Source organism: Coregonus clupeaformis, chromosome 10 (genome assembly GCF_020615455.1).
Source record: "Coregonus clupeaformis isolate EN_2021a chromosome 10, ASM2061545v1, whole genome shotgun sequence".
NCBI classification, from domain to species: domain Eukaryota; kingdom Metazoa; phylum Chordata; class Actinopteri; order Salmoniformes; family Salmonidae; genus Coregonus; species Coregonus clupeaformis.
Genome location: NC_059201.1, coordinates 20638270 through 20660154, shown reverse-complemented (window position 1 = coordinate 20660154; position 21885 = coordinate 20638270). Strand labels below are relative to the sequence as shown.

The window sequence follows — 21885 nt, the reverse complement described above, 5'->3', positions numbered from 1 at the left end:
CCCTCTCTCAGCTGCCAGAGGCAGACAGGTCACAGGAAACATATTAACCCATCAAGGTTGGTGTTCTGTCTCTCACACATGCATACACAACAAAAAGTTCAGACATTTTTTAATGGAAATATTTACTTACCAATGTTAAATTACTCCCTAGCACTCACACAGAAGTGTGGAGGATCACTATACAGTCAGATTTTCACAGTATTTCTTAGAGTATTTACAACCTCTGTCTCCTCTCCGCTGGCCTTAATGCCACAGCATCCCCTTCGAGAATGGCTGACTCCCTACACCCGCCCCACCACACACACACACCTTAATGTTAGGCCCTCTTTTATACCGTTTCTAATGAACACTTGTCTAAAATTCAAATCAGTCAAACGCATGTACAAAAAAGTAAATATGGAGAAAGTAAAATCTAGTTATCTGTAGTGTGTTTTCCAGTTAAGTCAGTTTAGTACATTCACACACACAAAAAGTGACTTTCAAATTAACTGCAAGACTTATGAAGCTAACCATTTTGGTATGTATATAGAAAATAAAAACATGACAGATTCACTCAATAAATACCCCCTTTAACATGTCTCTAGTCTAAAAATACCACCATCAGGATGTAACCCTTCCATAGCCAGCACATATCCACAGGGCTATATTGGAATAACAAGAATAAAATCAAGTCCCACATTAGTGCACGCTTAACTTCCTACATGTGTATTACTAGCTTTTTAAAATGGGGGACTTTTTCTTTACTAACGTATTTAATTGAATGTCTTTGAAAGCAAGTGTGCAAAGTCTTCTGGGACACTTTCAATAACTAGTGGAAATCAAAAGCTCTTTCAAATGTTGTCCAGTGAAGGCATGTGCTGTAGTAGTGTATAAAAACTCTACTATACTGCTTTTTAGCTATTATTAGTAGACCTACAGGGCACTTCAATTCTTCAACCCACTCCCCTCCATCTGCTCTTGCTGGCTTGCCCTCTAAGATCTGAGAGGATTGGATAGGTGTTAGCATGATGGTAGAAACTCCCTCCAGCCTATCAAAAGGGTACTAGGAGCAATAAGCATAATCGTTTACACTTACCCAAAGCTTTACATTTCGTGAGGGGGAGTTAACAAGGGCATAGGCAGAATGGAGAATAGGAAAGCAGCCCTAGCCTGCCGTAGTTAGTCTACCACTTCAATAAGTGGGGTGCATTTCCATTTTTGGTTGTGCGTTCAGGAAGCTGACTCATTTACAGTCGTCACTATCTGGCCATGCTAGAATGGATGGAAGTAGGCTGTTGCCTTCTAATCACAAATATTAACCTCAACCTAACTGTAACCTAAGTTGCCACTTCTGTTTGTTGTAGCTTGTCCATCTAGTGACTTCTGACTAGTTTAGTTGAATGTAACCACAGACCACCAGGAGTGCTTTGGTGCATAGAACATAATCTTAACCTCCATTCTTGACATTCGACCACATCGCCCTCATACTCTTATGGTCAGTCTCGATCATCTAAAGTGTCTTCCCCTACTCTTCTCTCCTTAAGCACCACGCATCTGAAGACATAGGATGAAAGCAATATGGTGGATTCATTTATTGTCATCCATCCAATTGTTTCCTATTAGTGCAGATGAAGGAAAGGAGACTAGGAAAGGAATCCACTCTAAGACGGTTGAGATGCACCCTAACAGGAGAATACAGTTTGAGTCTGATTGAAATCTTAAGGTCAACTCAAAGGAAACACATTCACATATGTACATCTACGATAAACAGGAATTCATTGCACTTGGTCACCTCTTAGTTCAACCCTGGGCCTACATAGAACAGGTGGTGAGCTGTGACTCACCTAAAGCCTTTCAAAGTGATGTCTCTGTCCATAATGTTCATAAAAGATTTATACAAGAGGGCCTTGACCATCCATTTAGGAAACACTACGAGATTCTCACAACCAATTCCACTCACTTAAAAACGCTGACTCAATGACATAAATGATTTGGAATGTTGAAGATAGAAATGTACTGTATAGAATGGACACAATCCTACATCAAGTATGAGTCATTTCCATTCCATTTGTTGCATCTCCATCTGCTGCTATGTTGCGGATGTTCTGCTCTGCTTAACACTACTCCAGTAGTCAAAAACCCTGGTCCTGGACAGTTACAGGGTGTGCAGGCTTTGTTCCACACTATCGAAACACTATTCATGTTAGTGACTGACTAGGGAGAGAGGATTTCTGACTCCAGGACAGAGTTATGGACCCTGCCTGTTCAGGCAGGTAAAAGATGGTGTCATGGTCTGCTGAATGATGGATAGCCCCTCCTCTGTCCTATATTGGTGAATTATTAACCCTGTCAGTAACAGGAGACAGCCAGGGGAGGGCAGGGATCAGCGCTCTCCGTCTCCCCCCAGTGGTCATGGGCAGGGATCACATGACAGGCTGTACGATATCCTAATACTCTAATCAATCAAATGTATTTATAAAGCCCTTTTTACATCAGCAGATGTCACAAAGTGCTATACAGAAACCCAGCCTAAAACCCCAAACAGCAAGCAATGCAGATGTAGAACATGGCTCTCCTCTAGTTTCCCTTACATGTTGATCTTCTGATCTGAGAGGGCTGGAGAGGAAGGGAGGGAGGACTGGGGTAAGGAAAGGTGTTGGAGTTCCTCCAAAGACCTGTGTGCCATGATGCCAGTCAGAGAAGGACGTGGCTGCTGGCTCAGTGTGGACTTCACCCTGCTGTCTTGTCCTTGGTCACCTCACTCACATCCTGATTAGCTTCAGAACTAACATTAGGGTTAGTGATTCCACACCCTTTGAAGCATTGACTGGCTCTGACCTGACAGTTTACGCAATATCTCATTGTATAACATTATGGCTCTTTTCTAGGGAAGTTATGACTGGATGGATGGATGGGGGTTGGGATGTTACAGTGAGTAAGTGCACTTCAGGCAAAAGTCCCTCCACCACCTCAGCCAATCAAGAGAGAGGCAGAAGCGTAATAGGGCAGGAAGAGGGGTAAGAGAGGGCAGGGGGAGACTGGGGAAGGCAGGGGTGATTGAGGTTGTGATTTTCAGAGTAGTCTGAGGAGTGCAAAGTTTAACAGAGCGAGTCACCATAACCATAAAAGCTAAAGTGGTGGAAAAGAGGCTGAGGGAGAACAGGCCCTGGTTTAAAGTTTAGTATCAGTGACGCAAAGCTGCTCCTGGCCACAGAGGCAGCTCTGCCGTCACAGACATTATTAAACCACCATATCACTGTCTTGTCATGGCTAGCCCCTCTCTAACCTACACGTCAATGCCACCTTCACTGCAAAGCAACTAAAACTTCCCAGTTCTACATCAACCCCCAGCCACTTTGTGTAGATCTGAGAGAATGGACTTAGTGTTTGCTGGACCTTTTTTCTACATTCTTTTTAAATGTAGTTGAATGTAAATTAATACACTATTTTCATGGCGAAACCATTCCCATATTGCTTAAGAAATCCTCTCAGATCAGTGCCTACATGAAGGATTAGGGGGTTGAAGATGGCTGTCCTCTCTCCCATACTACATGCCTTGAACACAACCACAGGGCAAACCCAGAGCCCATATATTCACAACTCTGTCTGCACACTGTCCTCAATGTTGGCACCAAATGCTCCCGGACTCAGCTAGTGTTTCAGCTTCCTGTCTGCCTGGGGAATGAATCTTACATCACTAGGTCAATCAATTCTTCACAGAATAAATACAGACAACATTTACACACAGACCTGGCTGTTTTGGGGAATCTTGATGAGCTTGACTGGTGAGACAGAGGTGGACAGAGTTGAAGAGGAATTAAATAGTATTTGCACTTGTTGCCAGGGACTGAGTTTACAAAATAATGTTGTGGTCCATCCACACTCAGCCCCGTAAATGTTATTTCCCCCACCCCTCGACCCCAGTAATAACGCTCAACCCTTGCCCTCATCCCCAAGCCCCAGCTCCTAGCCCAACCCTTTTACCCCAGCACAGCCCTTCCCTGGTCAGTGCCAGTGATGGGGTCCTCTCTTCTTCTCTCGTCTTCTCCTTCTCTGCTCATTCTGGGATCTGTAGGGCCATCACTGCAGGCTTGGTCTTGAAGTATTGGTTGAAGCGCAGCACAGCATACCTGCAGGAGAGATGGGGGGAAAGGTGGAGGGAGAAAGAGGGAGAGATGGGGAAGGAAGTGTTGAAAGAGAGCGGAAGAGAGTTTTAAACATCGATTTTGACTTAATGAGAGCACCAACTATCCAATAGCAGCCCTAACAATAGCCCAGACAGCTCCCATTGACTGGCTGTTAAACTGTCAAGAGCAATATGTCATTCATACAGGCAGCGGCACTGAGAGTGACCGGGGGGACAGCTCTGTTGTCACTGCAGGACTGATTGGGTTGCAGACACTGAAACCACCAGGGTCAGTTTCAACTCTGCAGGCCCCGAGGAGGGCAGAGTCAAGACAAGACCGCTCTCACTCTCTACTCCATCTTTCCTTTCTCCCACTATTTTCTCAGGCCCTCTCTCGCCTCTTTCTCTACCGGTCTGCTTTCTCAGTGTGTGTGTTTGTGGAAACTGTGTGTATTGGAAACTGTGCTGTACCACAGAGTTTGACTGTGCTGCTGGGTTTGTCTTTCAGTCTGTCACCCACATTAAAAGATCCCTTTCACTCACATGCACCACAGGCAGACAAGCCAACCAACAGCTTTTAACATCACTCCACAGGGTACCATTACACACACAAACACACTTACCCCAGGAAGTCAAAATCGATGGTGGAGTACTTTGCCTGGATGAGTGCCCAGAAGCCCCAGAAGAAGTGTGATGCCTACAGAAAGAGGTCAAAGGTTAGACAGGGTCAAACCAATACAAGTTTCAGCCCAGCATCTACCAACTCATCTGATGGTGAGAGAGACGATGCGGAGTGTTCCTCACCAGGGCAAACTTGTTGACCTGTACGTAGAGAGTCTCCAGCTCTCTGTCGCTGACCTCCTCTCCTTTCTTAGTGGACAGTTTGTACGCCTGCAGATACACACGCAACCACTCCAGCTGCATCTCACGGCTAGGATACAGCCCATAGTCCAGCTCACTCATACCTGAAAACACACAGGTTAACACACACACACACACACACACATATTATATACAGTGCATTTCCAAATGTTGTTACATTACAGCCTTATTCAAAAATGGATTAAATCGTTTTTTCCCCCCCTCATCAATCTACACACAATACCCCATAATGACAAAGCAAAAACAGGTATTTAGACATTTTGGCAAATGTATTCAAAATAAAAAACTGAAATATTACATTTACATAAGTATTCAGACCCTTTACTCAGTACTTTGTTGAAGCACCTTTGCCAGCAATTACAGCCTCGAGTCTTTTTGGGTATGACGCTACAAGCTTGGCACACCTGTATTTGGGGAGCTTCTCCCATTCTTCTCTGCAGATCCTCTCAAGCTCTGTCAGGTTGGACGGGGAGCGTCGCTGCACAGCTATTTTCAGGTCTCTCCAGAGATGTTTGATCGGGTTCAAGTCCGGGCTCTGGCTGGGCCACTCAAGGACATTCAGAGACTTTTCCTGAAGCCACGCCTGCGTTGCGTTGGCTGTGTGCTTAGGGCCGTTGTCCTGTTGGAAGGTGAACCTTCGCCCCAGTCTGAGGTCCTGAGCAGGTTTTTATCAAGGCTCTCTCTGTACTTTGCTCCGTTCAGCTTTCCCTCGATCCTGACTAGTCTCCCAGTCCCTGCCGCTGAAAAACATCCCCACAGCATGATGCTGCCACCACCATGCTTCACTGTAGGGATGGTGCCAGGTTTCCTCCAGACGTGACGCTTGGCATTCAGACCAAAGAGTTCAATCTTGGTTTCATCAGACCAGAGAATCTTGTTTCTCATGGTCAGAGTCCTTTAGGTGCCTTTTGGCAAACTCCAAGTGGGCTGTCATGTGCCTTTTACTTAGGAGTGGCTTCCGTCTGGCCACTCTACCGTAAAGGCCTGATTGGTGGAGTGCTGCAGAGATGGTTGTCCTTCTGGAAGGTTCTCCCATCTCCACAGAGGAACTCTGGAGCTCTGTCAGAGTGACCATCGGGTTCTTGGTCACCTCCCTGACCAAGGCCCTTCTCCCCCGATTGCTCAGTTTGGCGGCCAGCTCTAGGAAGAGTCTTGGTGGTTCCAAAATTCTTCCATTTAAGAATGATGGAGGCCACTGTGTTCTTGGGGACCTTCAATGCTGCAGAAATGTTTTGGTACCCTTCCCCAAATCTGTGCCTCAACACAATCCTGTGCCTCAACATACGGACAATTCCTTCGACCTCATGGCTTGGTTTTTGCTCTGACATGCAATGTCAACTGTGGGACCTTATGTAGACAGGTGTGTGCCTTTCCAAATCATGTCCAATCAATTGAATTTACCACAGGTAGACTCCAATCAAGTTGTAGAAACATCTCAAGGATGATCAATGGAAACAGGATGCACCTCAGCTCAATTTTGAGTCTCATAGCAAAGGGTCTGAATACTTATGTAAATAAGGTATTTCTGTTTTTTATTTTTTATAAATGAGCTAAAATGTCTAAAAGCCTGTTTTCGCTTTGTCATTATGGGGTATAGTGTGTAGATTGATGAGATTTTTAAATACATGTTTTATCCATTTTAGAATAAGGTTGTAACGTAACAAAATGTAGAAAAGTAAAGGGGTCTGAATACTTTCCGAATGCACTGCATACACACACTGCATGTCATGTCTAAGATACAGCCCATGTATCTCCTCTTACCGGCAAACTCGTTGAAGTGGTTCCCGATGTCAAAGGCCTGATAGTTGTAACTAGAGTATTCATAGTCTATGAATCGGACATGGCCTGGAGAACAAGGAAAGGTTGGAATTAGTAACATTTGGATGATGTTATAAGTGGATGATGTGAGTTTGTGGATGATCATCTGGGTGATGTTCTAAATTGATGACATATCTCACCCTCTTTGCTGTTGTGGATGATGTTCTTGCAGAGGAGGTCATTGTGACAGAGCACCACAGGAGAACCCAGCTGAGACAGGTGCTCCTTCATCCACACCATCTCTTGCTCCAACACTGCCTGGCTGGGCACCTCCTGCTGGATCCTGGAGAGATGGGGGGAGACAGGAGGAAGGGAGAGGTAGGAGGAAGTGGGGAGTAGGTTGCCCCTATTGCTAGTCTTTATCCTAAAAGGATAGAGTTTAAAATCAGACACGGAGTGTGTGTGTATGTATACACTGTGTAGAGTCAGAGTGCCCAGTGGAGCAGTGCTGAGGGGAAAGGGCCGCTCTCCTGTTGTAATGGGCTTAAAGGGTTAATCCAGAGTTAGCCTGAAGAGAGGAGAGGAAGATTGACTGACTCCCATTGTGTTAACTCAACCCTCTATCCAGGGACTCCCACCTCTAACCTTCTTCCATTAGTAGTACAGCAACAGCTAATACTGGCTGGACTGCTCCATACTAACAGTAACCTACCACCAACTGCTGCTGCTCCCTCCCCATGGCCTATCCCCACTGAGGTCCATCTACCCAGGCCACCTCTCGCCAACAGAGCCTCAACCAGCTTCTCCCTGCCTGCCCAGTTCTCTGCTGTTGGCTGGGTATAGGAGCAGCCAGTACCCACCCACAAGAAGACAGAAGCCTCCTCTGATAGTGCTGGCTGGGGCACAGTTGTTGAGTCTACGTGTGTGCGTGTTTGTTTGTACAGTGCAGGCAGGCAGGCTGAATGACGCATTAGCTCGCTACATTACCCAGGCGTTCTAGGCTTGCTGATAAGTGGTATGCAAACATCTGTTATCCCAGTGCATACCTCCGCCTCCCTAATCCACCTCTACCCTGTGCTGTAGTTATGATCACACTTATATAAGAGCCTGTATAGAGGAATGAATAGCAGACCCAGGCAGACACAGCCATTGAGGACAGGACTGGGAGACAGCTGGCCAGCGCATGTATGAACAGTAAACCGTTTTAAGAAAATACCTTATTGAGTAAGAGGGCCAAAGTGTGTGTGTGTGTGTGTGTGTGTAACTTCAGTCTGGTTTCTCTACAGTCTGTGTGTGTGTGTGTGTTCAGGTGAACTGGTACAGAGTATTGTGTGTGTTCAGGTTCCTCTTACCTGGCGTTAGAGGCTTGCTCGGTGAACTCGGTGGCGACCAGAGAGAAATATTTCCTCATCTTGATCCACAGGTTGGGTTTGGGGATGCAGCCGTTGTGTGCGTGGATCGCATGGATACGAGCCATCTCCCTGGATATCAGTCTGAGGACACACACACACACACACACACACACACACACACTACTCAATACTCATCATTCTGCAAGTATGATGAAATAATAGACAACATGCTCATTGCAAAATGACTCCTATCCCCCAAAATATGTTTGTGTCCTGCATCCTGTTCTGATCAATGAAAAATAAATGTACTTGACTGTTATCTGACCTTTTTCTGGTGTTTACTATACACTGTTTTATTGTAGTTCCATGGTGCAGCCAACAGGGCTTAGTACTGCCTAGAGACTCATCAGTCCCTCTGGACTCAGTAATAGTCAGCTAACCTCTCTGCTGGTAGAACAGGGGAGCACCACACCATTGCCATGTTCTCTCTGCTGTTAACATGGAACTCCAACTAAACCCTAAATCCAGCAGAGCAGACAGTGAGAGGTGCGACAGGACCTGAATGAGTGCACTATAAACTCCTAGCTATCTATCTCCTCAAGGAGCTTGTATTGAGGGTGTGTATATTTACACATCAAAGCAGGCTTTCCCTGCAGGCTAGACAGATACCAGGATCAGCTTGAAGATGGTTTTCTAGTAAATGTCCTCACCTGAGTAAAGTAGGGTCCCTGACGTCCTGTGTTCCGAGAGCGTCCCCCTGCATGAACTCGTAGCAGAGGCCATTCTGGAAGGTGCAGTAGAGGCGTGGCGCGCAGCCATTAGCATGTAGCACCTGGAAAGACATGCAAAGGATTAGACACAGATGACCTCATAAGACAGACCAGGAAGTACCCTCCATATGGGTCCATGCACAGGGAGTTGAACTTTGCTACCAGTGTAGATGCACTTTGTTCCTGAGTTTGATCGTGAAATGCTCTGAAGTGTCAAATGTGTGAACTGTAAAGTGTGTGTGTATATATATATATATATATATATATATACAGTGGGGAAAAAAAGTATTTAGTCAGCCACCAATTGTGCAAGTTCTCCCACTTAAAAAGATGAGAGAGGCCTGTAATTTTCATCATAGGTACACGTCAACTATGACAGACAAATTAAGGAAAAAAATCCAGAAAATCACATTGTAGGATTTTTATGAATTTATTTGCAAATTATGGTGGAAAATAAGTATTTGGTCACCGACAAACAAGCAAGATTTCTGGCTCTCACAGACCTGTAACTTCTTCTTTAAGAGGCTCCTCTGTCCTCCACTCGTTACCTGTATTAATGGCACCTGTTTGAACTTGTTATCAGTATAAAAGACACCTGTCCACAACCTCAAACAGTCACACTCCAAACTCCACTATGGCCAAGACCAAAGAGCTGTCAAAGGACACCAGAAACAAAATTGTAGACCTGCACCAGGCTGGGAAGACTGAATCTGCAATAGGTAAGCAGCTTGGTTTGACTGAAATCAACTGTGGGAGCAATTATTAGGAAATGGAAGACATACAAGACCACTGATAATCTCCCACGATCTGGGGCTCCACGCAAGATCTCACCCCGTGGGGTCAAAATGATCACAAGAACGGTGAGCAAAAATCCCGAACCACACAGGGGGACCTAGTGAATGACCTGCAGAGAGCTGGGACCAAAGTAACAAAGCCTACCATTAGTAACACACTACGCCGCCAGGGACTAAAATCCTGCAGTGCCAGACGTGTCCCCCTGCTTAAGCAAGTATATGTCCAGGCCCGTCTGAAGTTTGCTCGAGTGCATTTGGATGATCCAGAAGAGGATTGGGAGAATGTCATATGAAACCAAAATAGAACTTTTTGGTAAAAACTCAACTCGTCGTGTTTGGAGGACAAAGAATGCTGAGTTGCATCCAAAGAACACCATACCTACTGTGAAGCATTGGGGTGGAAACATCATGCTTTGGGGCTGTTTTTCTGCAAATGGACCAGGACGACTGATCCGTGTAAAGGAAAGAATGAATGGGACCATGTATCGTGAGATTTTGAGTGAAAACCTCCTTCCATCAGCAAGGGCATTGAAGATGAAACGTGGCTGGGTCTTTCAGCATGACAATGATCCCAAACACACCGCCCGGGCAACGAAGGAGTGGCTTCGTAAGAAGCATTTCAAGGTCCTGGAGTGGCCTAGCCAGTCTCCAGATCTCAACCCCATAGAAAATCTTTGGAGGGAGTTGAAAGTCCGTGTTGCCCAGCGACAGCCCCAAAACATAACTGCTCTAGAGGAGATCTGCATGGAGGAATGGGCCAAAATACCAGCAACAGTGTGTGAAAACCTTGTGAAGACTTACAGAAAACGTTTGACCTGTGTCATTGCCAACAAAGGGTATATAACAAAGTATTGAGAAACTTTTGTTATTGACCAAATACTTATTTTCCACCATAATTTGCAAATAAATTCATAAAAAATCCTACAATGTGATTTTCTGAATTATTTTTTCTCATTTTGTCTGTCATAGTGGACGTGTACCTATGATGAAAATTACAGGCCTCTCTCATCTTTTTAAGTGGGGGAACTTGCACAATTTGTGGCTGACTAAATACTTATTTTCCCCACTGTATGTGTGTGTGTGTGTTTGAGAACCAGGAAGCTCTTGAGAACGTGTGCGCGCACCTGGAAGCTCTTGAGTTCGTTGTCTCGGTCGACGATCAGCTCCGTCTTGTTCCCGTACACACGCACCAGAACCACGTCTTCTGGACTGGCATCCACATAACAACCCACCAGCTTATTAGTGGTCCCATCAGTGAAGAGCTGAGAAAGGTAGGGAGTGAGGGAGAGATTAATACAGCAAAATGCATCAGTAGGGGCAGCAGGTAGCCTGGCGGGTAGGAGCGTTGGGCCAGTAACCAAAAGGTTGCTGGATCAAATCCCCGAGCTGACAAGGTACAAATCTGTCGTTCTGCCCCTGAGCAAGGCAGTTAACTCACTGTTCCCCGGGCGCTGATAACGTGGATTTCGATTCAGGCAGCCCCCCGCACCTCTCTGATTTAGAGGGTGTTGGGTTAAATGTGGAAGACACATTTCAGTTGAATGCATTCAGTAATACAACTGACTAGGTATGCCCCTTTCCCAACAGTGAAGGTATAGTTTAGTTGACTCTACTCTAGTTTACTGTCACTAGGTCATTTGAGGCACAAGCCTGTCCTTGTCAGGAATCATATCAGGAAGCGTAGGCCTAGATGACCATGAGAAGGTTGAGGGAGTCACAACACTGATTTCCTCGAAGGTCTGACTAGCCTATCTTGTGAGCTGAGATAAGACACAGTTACAGTATTCTGGGTTACACTGAAGCTGGACAACTGGGGCAAAGGGCAAGGGCTTTACAGCTAGGCTACTTGTTTAATGTCTCCCAGACAAGGAAGCTGTTTGCATTACCAGTGTGAGCCACTTCATTCAATGACTACTGTTGGGGGAGAAAGTAACACACAGGAACTCATGGTCTGCATCTGTAGTCTTTAGTTAAGTGTGGCTTTCTTTCCCCATCTCCTTTCCAACCAGTTCAGACCATTGAGATCCACCCAATGGCTAATAACTGACCATATTCTGGATTGTGGACAATCCGGACTAGTGATTTGACAGTCAGCAGATATCCATCCCCACAGCTAGAGACCACAGAGCGACTAGCCCTATACACACTGGCCCTCTCTCTGGCCGCCCACCCCTACATAGCTGGCATTCCCAGCATGGTTGACCAGAGAGATGGGCACATGGGCACCGTGTTATGACCACACACACGTACACCGCTTTGTGACTGCTTTATTTATCCCGTGACAGTCTACACATACCCAGAACACAACGCACCACTAAGACCTGTGATCATCGTGCCCCAGTGTGTGTGAGTTTCTCCATGTGTCACAGGCAATAAGCTCCAACACAACTGGGGTAATTATTAATGAACATTCTGTTTTAGGTGACATGTTCTTTGAATGAGAACAAAACGTCTGCATATCTTAGTAGGCCATCACTTTATTGTGGCTACGCTTAAAAGCTTTGGCTCAAATGAAAACCTTCTCCAGAGCATTGATCTTCTCTGTTGAGACTGAACCCTTCTCTCAGTTTCTATCCATTGATGAGGCCATTGACAATCAAACACGCAAAAGTTACGAAATATCTCTTGCACACCCACATCAGAATTGGCAGAAGGCCACATGGCATTAATGTGTGATAATAAGCAGGTCAAAGGTGAAGGGAATGGGATGTGACTGGGGTGTCGGTGTTGGCAGGTTCTGGTGTTTGTAGGGACAGAGGGCAGGATGTTTGGGACTGGACACTAGATATTTACAGTAACAAAAAGCACCCCTGGCCCCCTCCCAATCCTGTCCAGGTGGCTCAGTCAGTTCCAGTAACCCCCCCTCCCCTCCCACCTTCACTGCTCTCCAACTAGTTTCTCTCTCGGTCTCCCAGCTCTCCGTCTCTGTCTGTCCTCCCAGTCTCGCTCAGTTTGTCCTCCATCTCTCTCTCTCTCAGTTGGCACGTGTCCATGTCTGGGGGGGGGCTGTAGTGGGTTACAGGGACAAAGGCAGGGGGACAAAGCCTGTTTGGGTGGCTCCCATTGAGAAAAGCTGTGTTGGGAGGTCAACAGTGTCACGTTCTCAGTCACAGGGCAGCAGGGGGGGACAGGGAGGGACTAGACACACACACACAGGTAAACATTCAGCTGAGACACAGTCACATTCTGGCCTCAATGTACAAAACAACCCAGAATGACTGGGTAGTTAGACATGTGTAAGTTTGTCAGCACTAGTCGAGGAGTGGGAAGTTAGTCTCACTAGCAAGGCCCTAGAGCTGGGAGATATGGCCAAAAATCCAGATTGTGATAAATTGACACATTTCTCACCACAACCATAAGAATTTGCCGACATCTTTGTGCATATTGGCCTATAGGCTACATTATTCACCACCTGAGGAAGTGGGAACTCAAAACACTTAGCTAGATTGCTAACTCTAAATATGACATTGTTGCTAGATAGATTGATCAATTAGACTACATGGCTATCAGTAAATGTAGGCTAATGTCCTACAAAAACGTTCCAGAACAACAGCAGTTGCTTTGAAAACTGCATTTTTCCCGCAATAGCATTTTTAGCAACAGTCATGCTTGTGCTTCTCAGAATGCATCTCTCCCTCCTCCGTGCGCACAGTGGGGAGAGGGAGTGAGAGTCAGCAGTCGACAGCCAAACAGGGACAGAGATACTTTCATAGTAGGAATCAACATAATGCATATGCCATTACTGTTGACCAAATAATGGTGTTAGAACAATCTACAGGAATGTTGTGTAGCAAAATCACAGAAAATTACCGATGTAAACGGTGTCGGGTAATTTTCGGTTTATCGTCCCAGCTCTACAAAGCCCGAATGAAACCAGTGTGTCATGTAGCATGAGTGTCATCATCATACGTCACATATCAACACATTGCCATAAAACAGCTGACACTTTGTCAAGAGACAAGATTCACCCAATAGCAGGCCTACCTACTGCTTAGTGCCAGTGAATAATGCATTTCCCCTTTCCCCGACAGGAACCCTAAACGTGGCAGACATCACACACAGTCATTCACACAAACAGGGTAATAAATAGACCTAGCTTGGTCTATCAATGGACATCAACTCCAGTTGGTATGGAGATGAGATGAGATTGAGGTGTGTGTGTGTGTGTGTGTGTGTGTGTGTAGTTGAGGTGAGTTGTGTCTTATGTGGGTGTGTGCGTGAAGCCAAAAGTTAGGAGTGTGTCGGGGGTCAGGAGTGAGGCAATTATGGATGGGGATATGACGTCGTCATCGGACAATGGGTGACTCACAGGGTACTAAAATCCTCTGGACACGCACACAGTTTTGCCACTACCCTGTCCATCTTATCTGAGAGGAAAGCTTTCAAAGTTCCTGTATTTACATGAAGCTATTGAGGCAGTGGGGAATGCAAATGAGATAGCTAGCTAGGAGATTTTGACTGTCCACTCTGGTGTTCACTTGATAAATTATGATATTCTGATCAACTGTGAATTAAATGGAAATATTTTTGCATAGATATCTTCCTTAATATGTTGTGAACAACGTGTGTAAATGTTAACGTCTGATAAATCGTTTGTGAGCATGTCTCTCTGATATCGAAGGAGCTCCCTCAATCAGTGGGGCCAGAACCGTTTGATGCTTCTGACAACCACTTTTCCTGCTCTCCTGAAAATACTGCTTTCACATTCGTCCATTTAGAGGTGTTATCTTGTCCAATCATAAACTATTTGAGTACCAACTCAAAGTATACAAGTTGACTGACTAGGAGGAGTTTTGTGGAGAAAACTAAATTCTAATGAACATTTTGCTATGCTGCTATCAAGATTTCATGCTGAATTGTTGAAGTGATCGTAGATTTACCACAAGTAGGTGAACAAGCTGTTTAGCTAGCTAGCCACCGTTAGCTAACTGAGGGAAAGAGTGGGGCGTTCTGCTTGGATAAGGCGGAGATGTTCTCGCTCACTGAGCCCTTCGTCTCCTGCTCTCGTTCTATCGATTTGGTGATACTAAAATAAACGTTAATACATTTAAACCTGAGGTTCTTAGGAACAGTTTGATATGCAGCAATTGAGGCAGCATTTAGAATTGAACCTACGACCGGATATTAACCACAGATTACACAAATTGTAATTTCAGCAATGGTAAGGCCTTCAGACATGAAATATGCACTGTGCTTCTGAGAGTCTTGTTTAATTTGGAATCAGTTCAGTTCTAAAAGCACTGTTTATTTTACCCCCCTAACAACCTAACAGTAGCTATCTTTGCTGTAACTTAACTGTGTCCTTTAAATATGCCACGTCTTGAAAGGTAGAGGTATGAATGATGCTTCACTCAGATTGAGTTGTTCTGGAACGATGTCTGGGTGAGCAAGCAAAGGAGGGAACATGGCATCAGCGGGCGACTCGATACTGAGTTTCCTGAAGTCCCAAACGGAGATGTAAGTCATGTCCGAGGACCGGGCATGGAAGTGGGCAGATGGCGAGAAGCAGCGAGGCAAAAAGAAAGGCGCGAGGTGCAAACCCGAACCGACAAATACAAGCCGAGTACTTTCTCCTTTGGGTCAAGTACAGGAGAGAAAAATGCATGTTACGTGCCAGAAGACCCTGACCAGTCTACAGACTGAACTTGAAATTGATCCTGACAAAAGTGAGGAGAAAGGACCTGCGTCGTCAGGTGAGGTGAAGGCTTACGAGCCACCCAATGATCAGGAAAATGCCAGATATGACTCTGGCCCAGGGGGAGTACGATTCATGGAAAAAGTGGATCCATGCCTTTTGGCCGATCTGTTTGTGGTATCAGACTGGGTGAAGAAGGAGATGGGTTCTGTCAATTCGGTTAAAGTATCCAGAGGTGTGTCTGCTGCTTAGAGGGAGAGGGCGCTATGCGTTTCGAGTCTCGGGACGAAAGCAGTGTCCTACTTTGATCTCCGGAGTAGAGCGCCACTGAAAGGAGTGATAACTGGGGTGGGGTTGAGTGTTAAGGTGGATCAACTGAAGTTGGGGATACCTGGTGTGTGTGATGCATGCCGTTTGGTGCGACGCAGACTGAGGAGACCCTGTCTGTCCTGAGTTTTGATGCAGAGTGTTTGCTGGATATAGTCATGCTAGGGTATAGAAGTTATCCCGTGAGAGCATTTTTTCTGAACCCACTACTCTGTTTTAGGTGGCAAGTTTATGGTCATGTTGCAGCCATTCTGTATGTAGGATGGAGATTCCAAGGTGTGAGAAGTGTGCAGGAGAGCATAGGACAAAATAGTGTGGAGTTTTGGGGTAAAAAGTGGAGTTTCAATTGTGGGGGTGCGGATCCGAAAATGTCCTGTGCAAGTGAGACAGATTGAAATTTCTAGGGTGAGAGCAGTGCAGAAAGTGTCATATGCTGAGGCAGTGAGGAAAGTAGAGGATGGTGGGCAAAGGGTGAGGGAGCCTGAGAGGATCCCTGTGACTAGTAGGCCAGTACAGAGTGACCCGAACAGTTTGTGCTTTAGTAAGGTTGGCTACTTGCCGTTTATTGCTATGATCATTAATTGTACCGCACAGATGGAAAGGAAATCCAAGAAGATTGAATTGGTAGTAGCAGCAGCAGCAGAGAGGTTTTTGGGTATCAGAGATTGTAATGCAGGAAAAACTACAAGCGGTTTTGAGAGAAGGGGTTGTAGCCTCCCAGGCCGATGGCCTGGTGTAAGATCTGTTGGGGCCAAGTAGGGTTTTTGTGTGAGAGTGAGAGAGAGAGAGTTATCTATCTAGGTGCAATTTATTTTCTTGTGAACAAATGTGTAATGCACTTTCCAAACTGTGAAAGGCAGCAATACGCAACAAAGCGTCTAGTCTGCCGGAAAACCACACGAAGAAGGGAGAGGTATGACTTTTCTGTCAATGTATCCATGGAACACACAATACAGACACGAATATTCCTTTTTGATTCGACCTAAAGACTCCAAGGTTGGAGTAGTGACAGCTAGCTAGTTAGCTACTGGCTGCTACACCCAGGACGAAACCAATCTAACGTGGTTAACTAGCTTGCGAACACCACTAGCTTTGATCTCAGCTTGAATAACTGCAAACTAAGTAACTAAATACAAGAGAAGCCAGTGTGATGCACGAAATACATGTTTTAAATGTATGCACGGGACGAGGAATATATCAAGGGCCCTGGACTGGTCTAATAGTTATGCTAACTTTAGTTAGCTATCTATTGATGATGATGTATTGGCGCATCATTCAGTGGAGAGATTGTCAAACTTACCTTGGTCTTGACATGGTTTATGTCCCACGCTGGCCGAAGCTGCTTTATCAGCTTCATTGCCCCATCGGTTACGTTATGTTCCTCCACGAAAATCGGGAATTTTCGAATTACCGGCGACCCCACAGGCACGTGTATTTCCGTCTCCATAATGTGGTTTATTTTCCGTTTCGAATTCTTGACAGATATTTCTGGAATTCGGGACATAAAAAAAAATAAATATATATATAACAACAATTGTTTGTGAGCTGGTTTGTATAAACGGCTAACGTTAGCTAAACCATGGGCTTATCGGTGGTTAAAGCAAAGGATGCAACTACCGGTGAGGTTCTCGTCGTCGCTTTAATCATACTTGGCACCGCCCTCGCGTAATCATCTGACGCTAGACGCGCGTAACCGCGTGCTCGGAGCAAATCAAATCAAATCAAATTTCATTTGTCACATGCGCCGAATACAACAGTGAAACGTTTACAGTAATCCCTCGTTTATCGCGGGGGTTACGTTCCGAAAATGACCCGCGATAAGTGAAATCCGCGACATAGAAAACTTTTTTTTTTTTACAATTAGCAACTATTACATGTATACAAATACAGTGACTCACGTGTAGGCCGTTTCACTGCTCTTCAGACTGGGCCGCTGCATCCTGACTGCGCTCTGCAGTGTTCTCTTCTTCTGGCTCAGCGGTGCAGGTGTGTTTGTTCGGGAGAAGAACATAGTGATAGGCAGCTGTTGTCGCTCTTTTTCTTCTTTGCAAAAAGATCCTTGTACACCGACATGCCACCATCGATTACGTTGGAGAACTGTAACGAACGGCTCATCAAAGGGTCCCATTCCTCAGCTACTCGCTTAAGTTCAGTGGCCATTCGCACCATGGTTGCTAAGCGACCAAGCGTTAGTCCTTCCTCCTCATCTCTCTCCGTGTCCTCTTCTCCCTCTTCTCTTTCATCGCCGCTTTGTGGCTTTGTGCATTTCTGCCAGCTCTGCATCGGCCGCTGTCGGCTTGTCTCCATCAATCAGGGCGTTTATGTCTCCGGACTCATGTCATTAAGCCGTCTCCTCCAATCTGTTTAGCCAGATTCCAGCTTTTTACGGCAGAGTGGTGGACCTCGCTAAGCGAGCCTCCGGTTGCGTTTTGCACTGCCTCTGGCCAGTTTTTCAGGCCAAAAAAATGCATTATGAAAATCCGAAATAGCGAACCAGCGATAAGTGAACCGCGAAGTGGCGAGGGATCACTGTGCGTACTAAAAGCCCTTAACCAACAATGCAGTTTTAAGAAAGAATACAAAAAAGAATGACAAAAAAATACAATATAAAATAATATAAATAAAGTAACAAATAATGAAAGAGCAGCAGTAAAAATAACAATAGCGAGGCTATATACAAGGGGTACAGGTACTGAGTCAATCTGCCGGGGCACCGGTTAGTCGAGGTAATTGGGGTTATATGTACATGTAGGTAGAGTTATTAAAGTGACTATGCATAGATAATAAACAGAGTAGCAGCAGCATAAAAGAGGGGGGGGGGGGGGTACTGGGCCATACGCACTACCCTCTGTAGTGCCTTACGGTCGGAGGCCGAGCAGTTGCCATACCAGTCAGTGATGCAACCAGTCAGGATGCTCTCGATGGTGCAGCTGTAGAACCTTTTGAGGATCTGCCAAATCTTTTCAGTCTCCTTAGGGGGAATAGGTTTTGTCATGCCCTATTCACGACTGTCTTGGTGTGCTTGGACCATGTTAGTTTGTTGGTGATGTGGACACCAAGGAACTTGAAGCTCTCAACCTGCTCCACTACAGCCCTGTCGATGAAAATGGGGGCGTGCTGGTCCTCTTATTTTTCCTGTAGTCCACAATCATCTCCTTTGTCTTGTTCATGTTGAGGGAGAGGTTGTTGTCCTGGCACCACACGGCCAGGTCTCTGACCTCCTCCCCATAGGCTGTCTCGTCGTTGTCGGTGATCAGGCCTACCACTGTTGTGTCATCTGCAAACTTAATGATGGTGTTGGAGTCGTGCCTGGCCATGCAGTCATGAGTGAACAGGCCCAGGGTCCTTAGCTTAGTGATGAGCTTTGAGGGCACTATGGTGTTGAACGCTGAGCTGTAGTCAATGAATAGCATTCTCACATAGGTGTTCCTTTTGTCCAGGTGTGAAAGGGCAGTGTGGAGCGCAATAGAGATTGCATCATCTGTGGATCTGTTGGGGCGATATGCAAATGGAGGTGGGTCTAGGGTTTCTGGGATAATGGTGTTGATGTGAGCCATGACCAGCCTTTCAAAGCACTTCATGGCTACAGACGTGAGTGCTACGGGTCGGTAGTCATTTAGGCAGGTTACCTTAGTGTTCTTGGGCACAGGGACTATGGTGGTCTGCTTGAAATATGTTGGTATTACAGACTCAGACAGGGAGAGGTTGAAAATGTCAGTGAAGACACTTGCCAGTTGGTCAGCGCATGCTCAGAGTACACGTTGTGGTATTCCGTCTGACCCTGCGGCCTTGTGAATATTGACCTGTTTAAAGGTCTTACTCACATCGGCTATGGAGAGCGTGATCACACAGTCATCTGGAACAGTTGATGCTCTCATGCATGTTTCAGTGTTACTTGCCTCGAAGCGAGCATAGAAGTAATTTAGCTCGTCTGGTAGGCTCGTGTCACTGGGCAGCTCTTGGCTGTGCTTCCCTTTGTAGTCTGTAATAGTTTGCAAGCCCTGCCACATCTGACGAGCGTCGGAGCCGGTGTAGTACGATTCGATCTTAGTCCTGTATTGACACTTTGCCTGTTTGATGGTTCGTCTGAGGGCATAGTGGGATTTCTTATAAGCTTCCGGGTTAGAGTCCCGCTCCTTGAAAGCGGCAGCTCTACCCTTTAGCTCAGTGTGGATATTGCCTGTAATCCATGGCTTCTGGTTGGGGTATGTACGTACAGTCACTGTGGGGACAACGTCATCGATGCACTTATTGATGAAGCCAGTGACTGATGTGGTGTACTCCTCAAAGCCATCGGAAGAATCCCGGAATATATTCCAGTCTGTGCTAGCAAAACAGTCCTGTAGCTTAGCATCTGCCTCATCTGACCACTTTTTTATTGACAGAGTCACTGGTGCTTCCTGCTTTAGTTTTTGCTTGTAAGCAGGAATCAGGAGGATAGAATTATGGTCAGATTTTCCAAATGGAGGGTGATGGAGATCTTTGTATGCGTCTCTGTGTGTGGGGGCGGCAGGTAGCTTAGTGGGTAAGAGCGTTGTGCCAGTAACCGAAAGGCCGCTGGTTCTAATCCCTGAGCCGACTAGGTGAAAAATCTGTTGATGTGCCCTTAAGCAAGGCACTTAACCCTAATTGCTCCTGTAAGTCGCTCTGGATAAGAGCGTCTGCTAAATGACTAAAATGTAAATGTAAAAGGGATTTAAATGTCCCTGCATTAAAGTCCCCGGCCACTAGGAGCGCCGCCTCTGGATGAGCGTTTTCCTGTTTGCTTATACATTTCATTGAGTGCGGTCTATGGGGGCGTGCTCGGTCCTCTTCTTTTTCCTGTAGTCCACAATCATCTCCTTTATCTTGATCATTTCTTAGTGCCAGCATCGTTTTGTGGCGGTAAATAGGCAGCTACGAAGAAAATAGATGAAAACTCTCTTGGTAGGAAGTGTGGTCTACAGATTATCATGAGATACTCTACCTCAGGCAAGCAAAACCACGAGACTTCCTTAGATATCGTGCACCAGCAGTTGTTTACAAATATACATAGACCGCCAACCCTTGTCTTACCAGAGGCTGCTGTTCTATCCTGCGGATACAGTGTATAACCCGCCAGCAACCGGCGGACTGGGAGGGAGCACGCCCACGTTCTAAGCCCGAGTTTGTCCGAGTGGAGCCGAAGAGCATCAGAGTAGCCGTTTTCGTTTGAGAAGGGCGACATTCATGACCTTGAATGATGATCTACTTTTGATCAGAAAGAAACATGTCATTGTTTTTTACGCAACATTTTAGGCCTATTGATTGGTCACAGACACTGGCCATAACTTAGTCTGGGGCGCCCCCTATTGACCAATCAGTATTCTTCTCAATATGATTAGAAGTACACATTTCAGTCAGAGGGTGTCAGTGTTGTGATGCAAATACCAGTCGATTACCAGCGGCAGCAATGTAATGGCATTCAATATATTTTATAGTGTGTAAAACACATTATATATATATATGCGCTTTTTCCCACCAGAGATGAGTTTTCATGAAATTGACTTGTTACGGATAAAAGGCTGTGCGTGATGACATAGTGCACATAAAAATAACTTTTGAGGTAAAATTCCCATGTACAGAATAAAAAATACAAGTTAATAATAATAATATGCCATTTAGCAGACGCTTTTATCCAAAGCGACTTACTGTCATGCGTGCATACATTTTTTTTTGTGTATGGGTGGTCCCGGGGATCGAACCCACTACCTTGGCGTTACAAGCGCCGTGCTCTACCAGCTGAGCTACAGAGGACCACGTTAAGTGGGTTTCCATTGCATTTTCAACTCTACAATGGTTTTATCGCAAGAAATGTTGCGTTAAATAGTGCACATGTGCGCTCTAGCCAACACCTTGCAGATACAGTGCGGGTATAGCCTACATCAGTGTTTCCCAAGTCCAGTCCTTGAGTACACCCAACAGCACACATCTTTGTTGTAGCCCCGGACAAGCCCTCAATGAGTTGTATCAGGTGAGTTTGTCTGGGCTATAACAAACGTTTATGCTGTTGGGGTTACTCGAGGACTGGAGTTGGGAAACCCTGGCCTACATACATGATGAGATTATTATGGACAAAAGAGCTAGATTATTATTATTTGTCAAACGGCAGCAAGCATCGATGATCATGTCACCAGAATGAGACCCTCGATATTTATAGGAAAGGAGCATCAAGCTCATCACCTTGCACTTTCACCACCCTGTGAAGTTATTTTTTTTTTATTTCATCATAACTTATTTTATC

General features: G+C 45.6%; 1 protein-coding gene across 1 annotated transcript; it reads right to left on the bottom strand.

Moving 5' to 3' along the window:
• Window positions 1–92: 92 nt before the first annotated feature.
• LOC121575325 (ethanolamine kinase 1-like) lies at window positions 93–17248 on the bottom strand. Its single transcript, XM_045222881.1, has 9 exons — window positions 16924–17248; window positions 10786–10923; window positions 8808–8929; window positions 8098–8238; window positions 6946–7088; window positions 6749–6832; window positions 4910–5070; window positions 4729–4802; window positions 93–4109 (listed from the first exon to the last, which is right to left on the bottom strand). The coding sequence occupies exons 1-9, from the start codon at window positions 17125–17127 to the stop codon at window positions 4037–4039; spliced, it is 1140 nt and encodes a 379-aa protein (XP_045078816.1). The 5' UTR covers window positions 17128–17248; the 3' UTR covers window positions 93–4036.
• Window positions 17249–21885: the final 4637 nt, after the last annotated feature.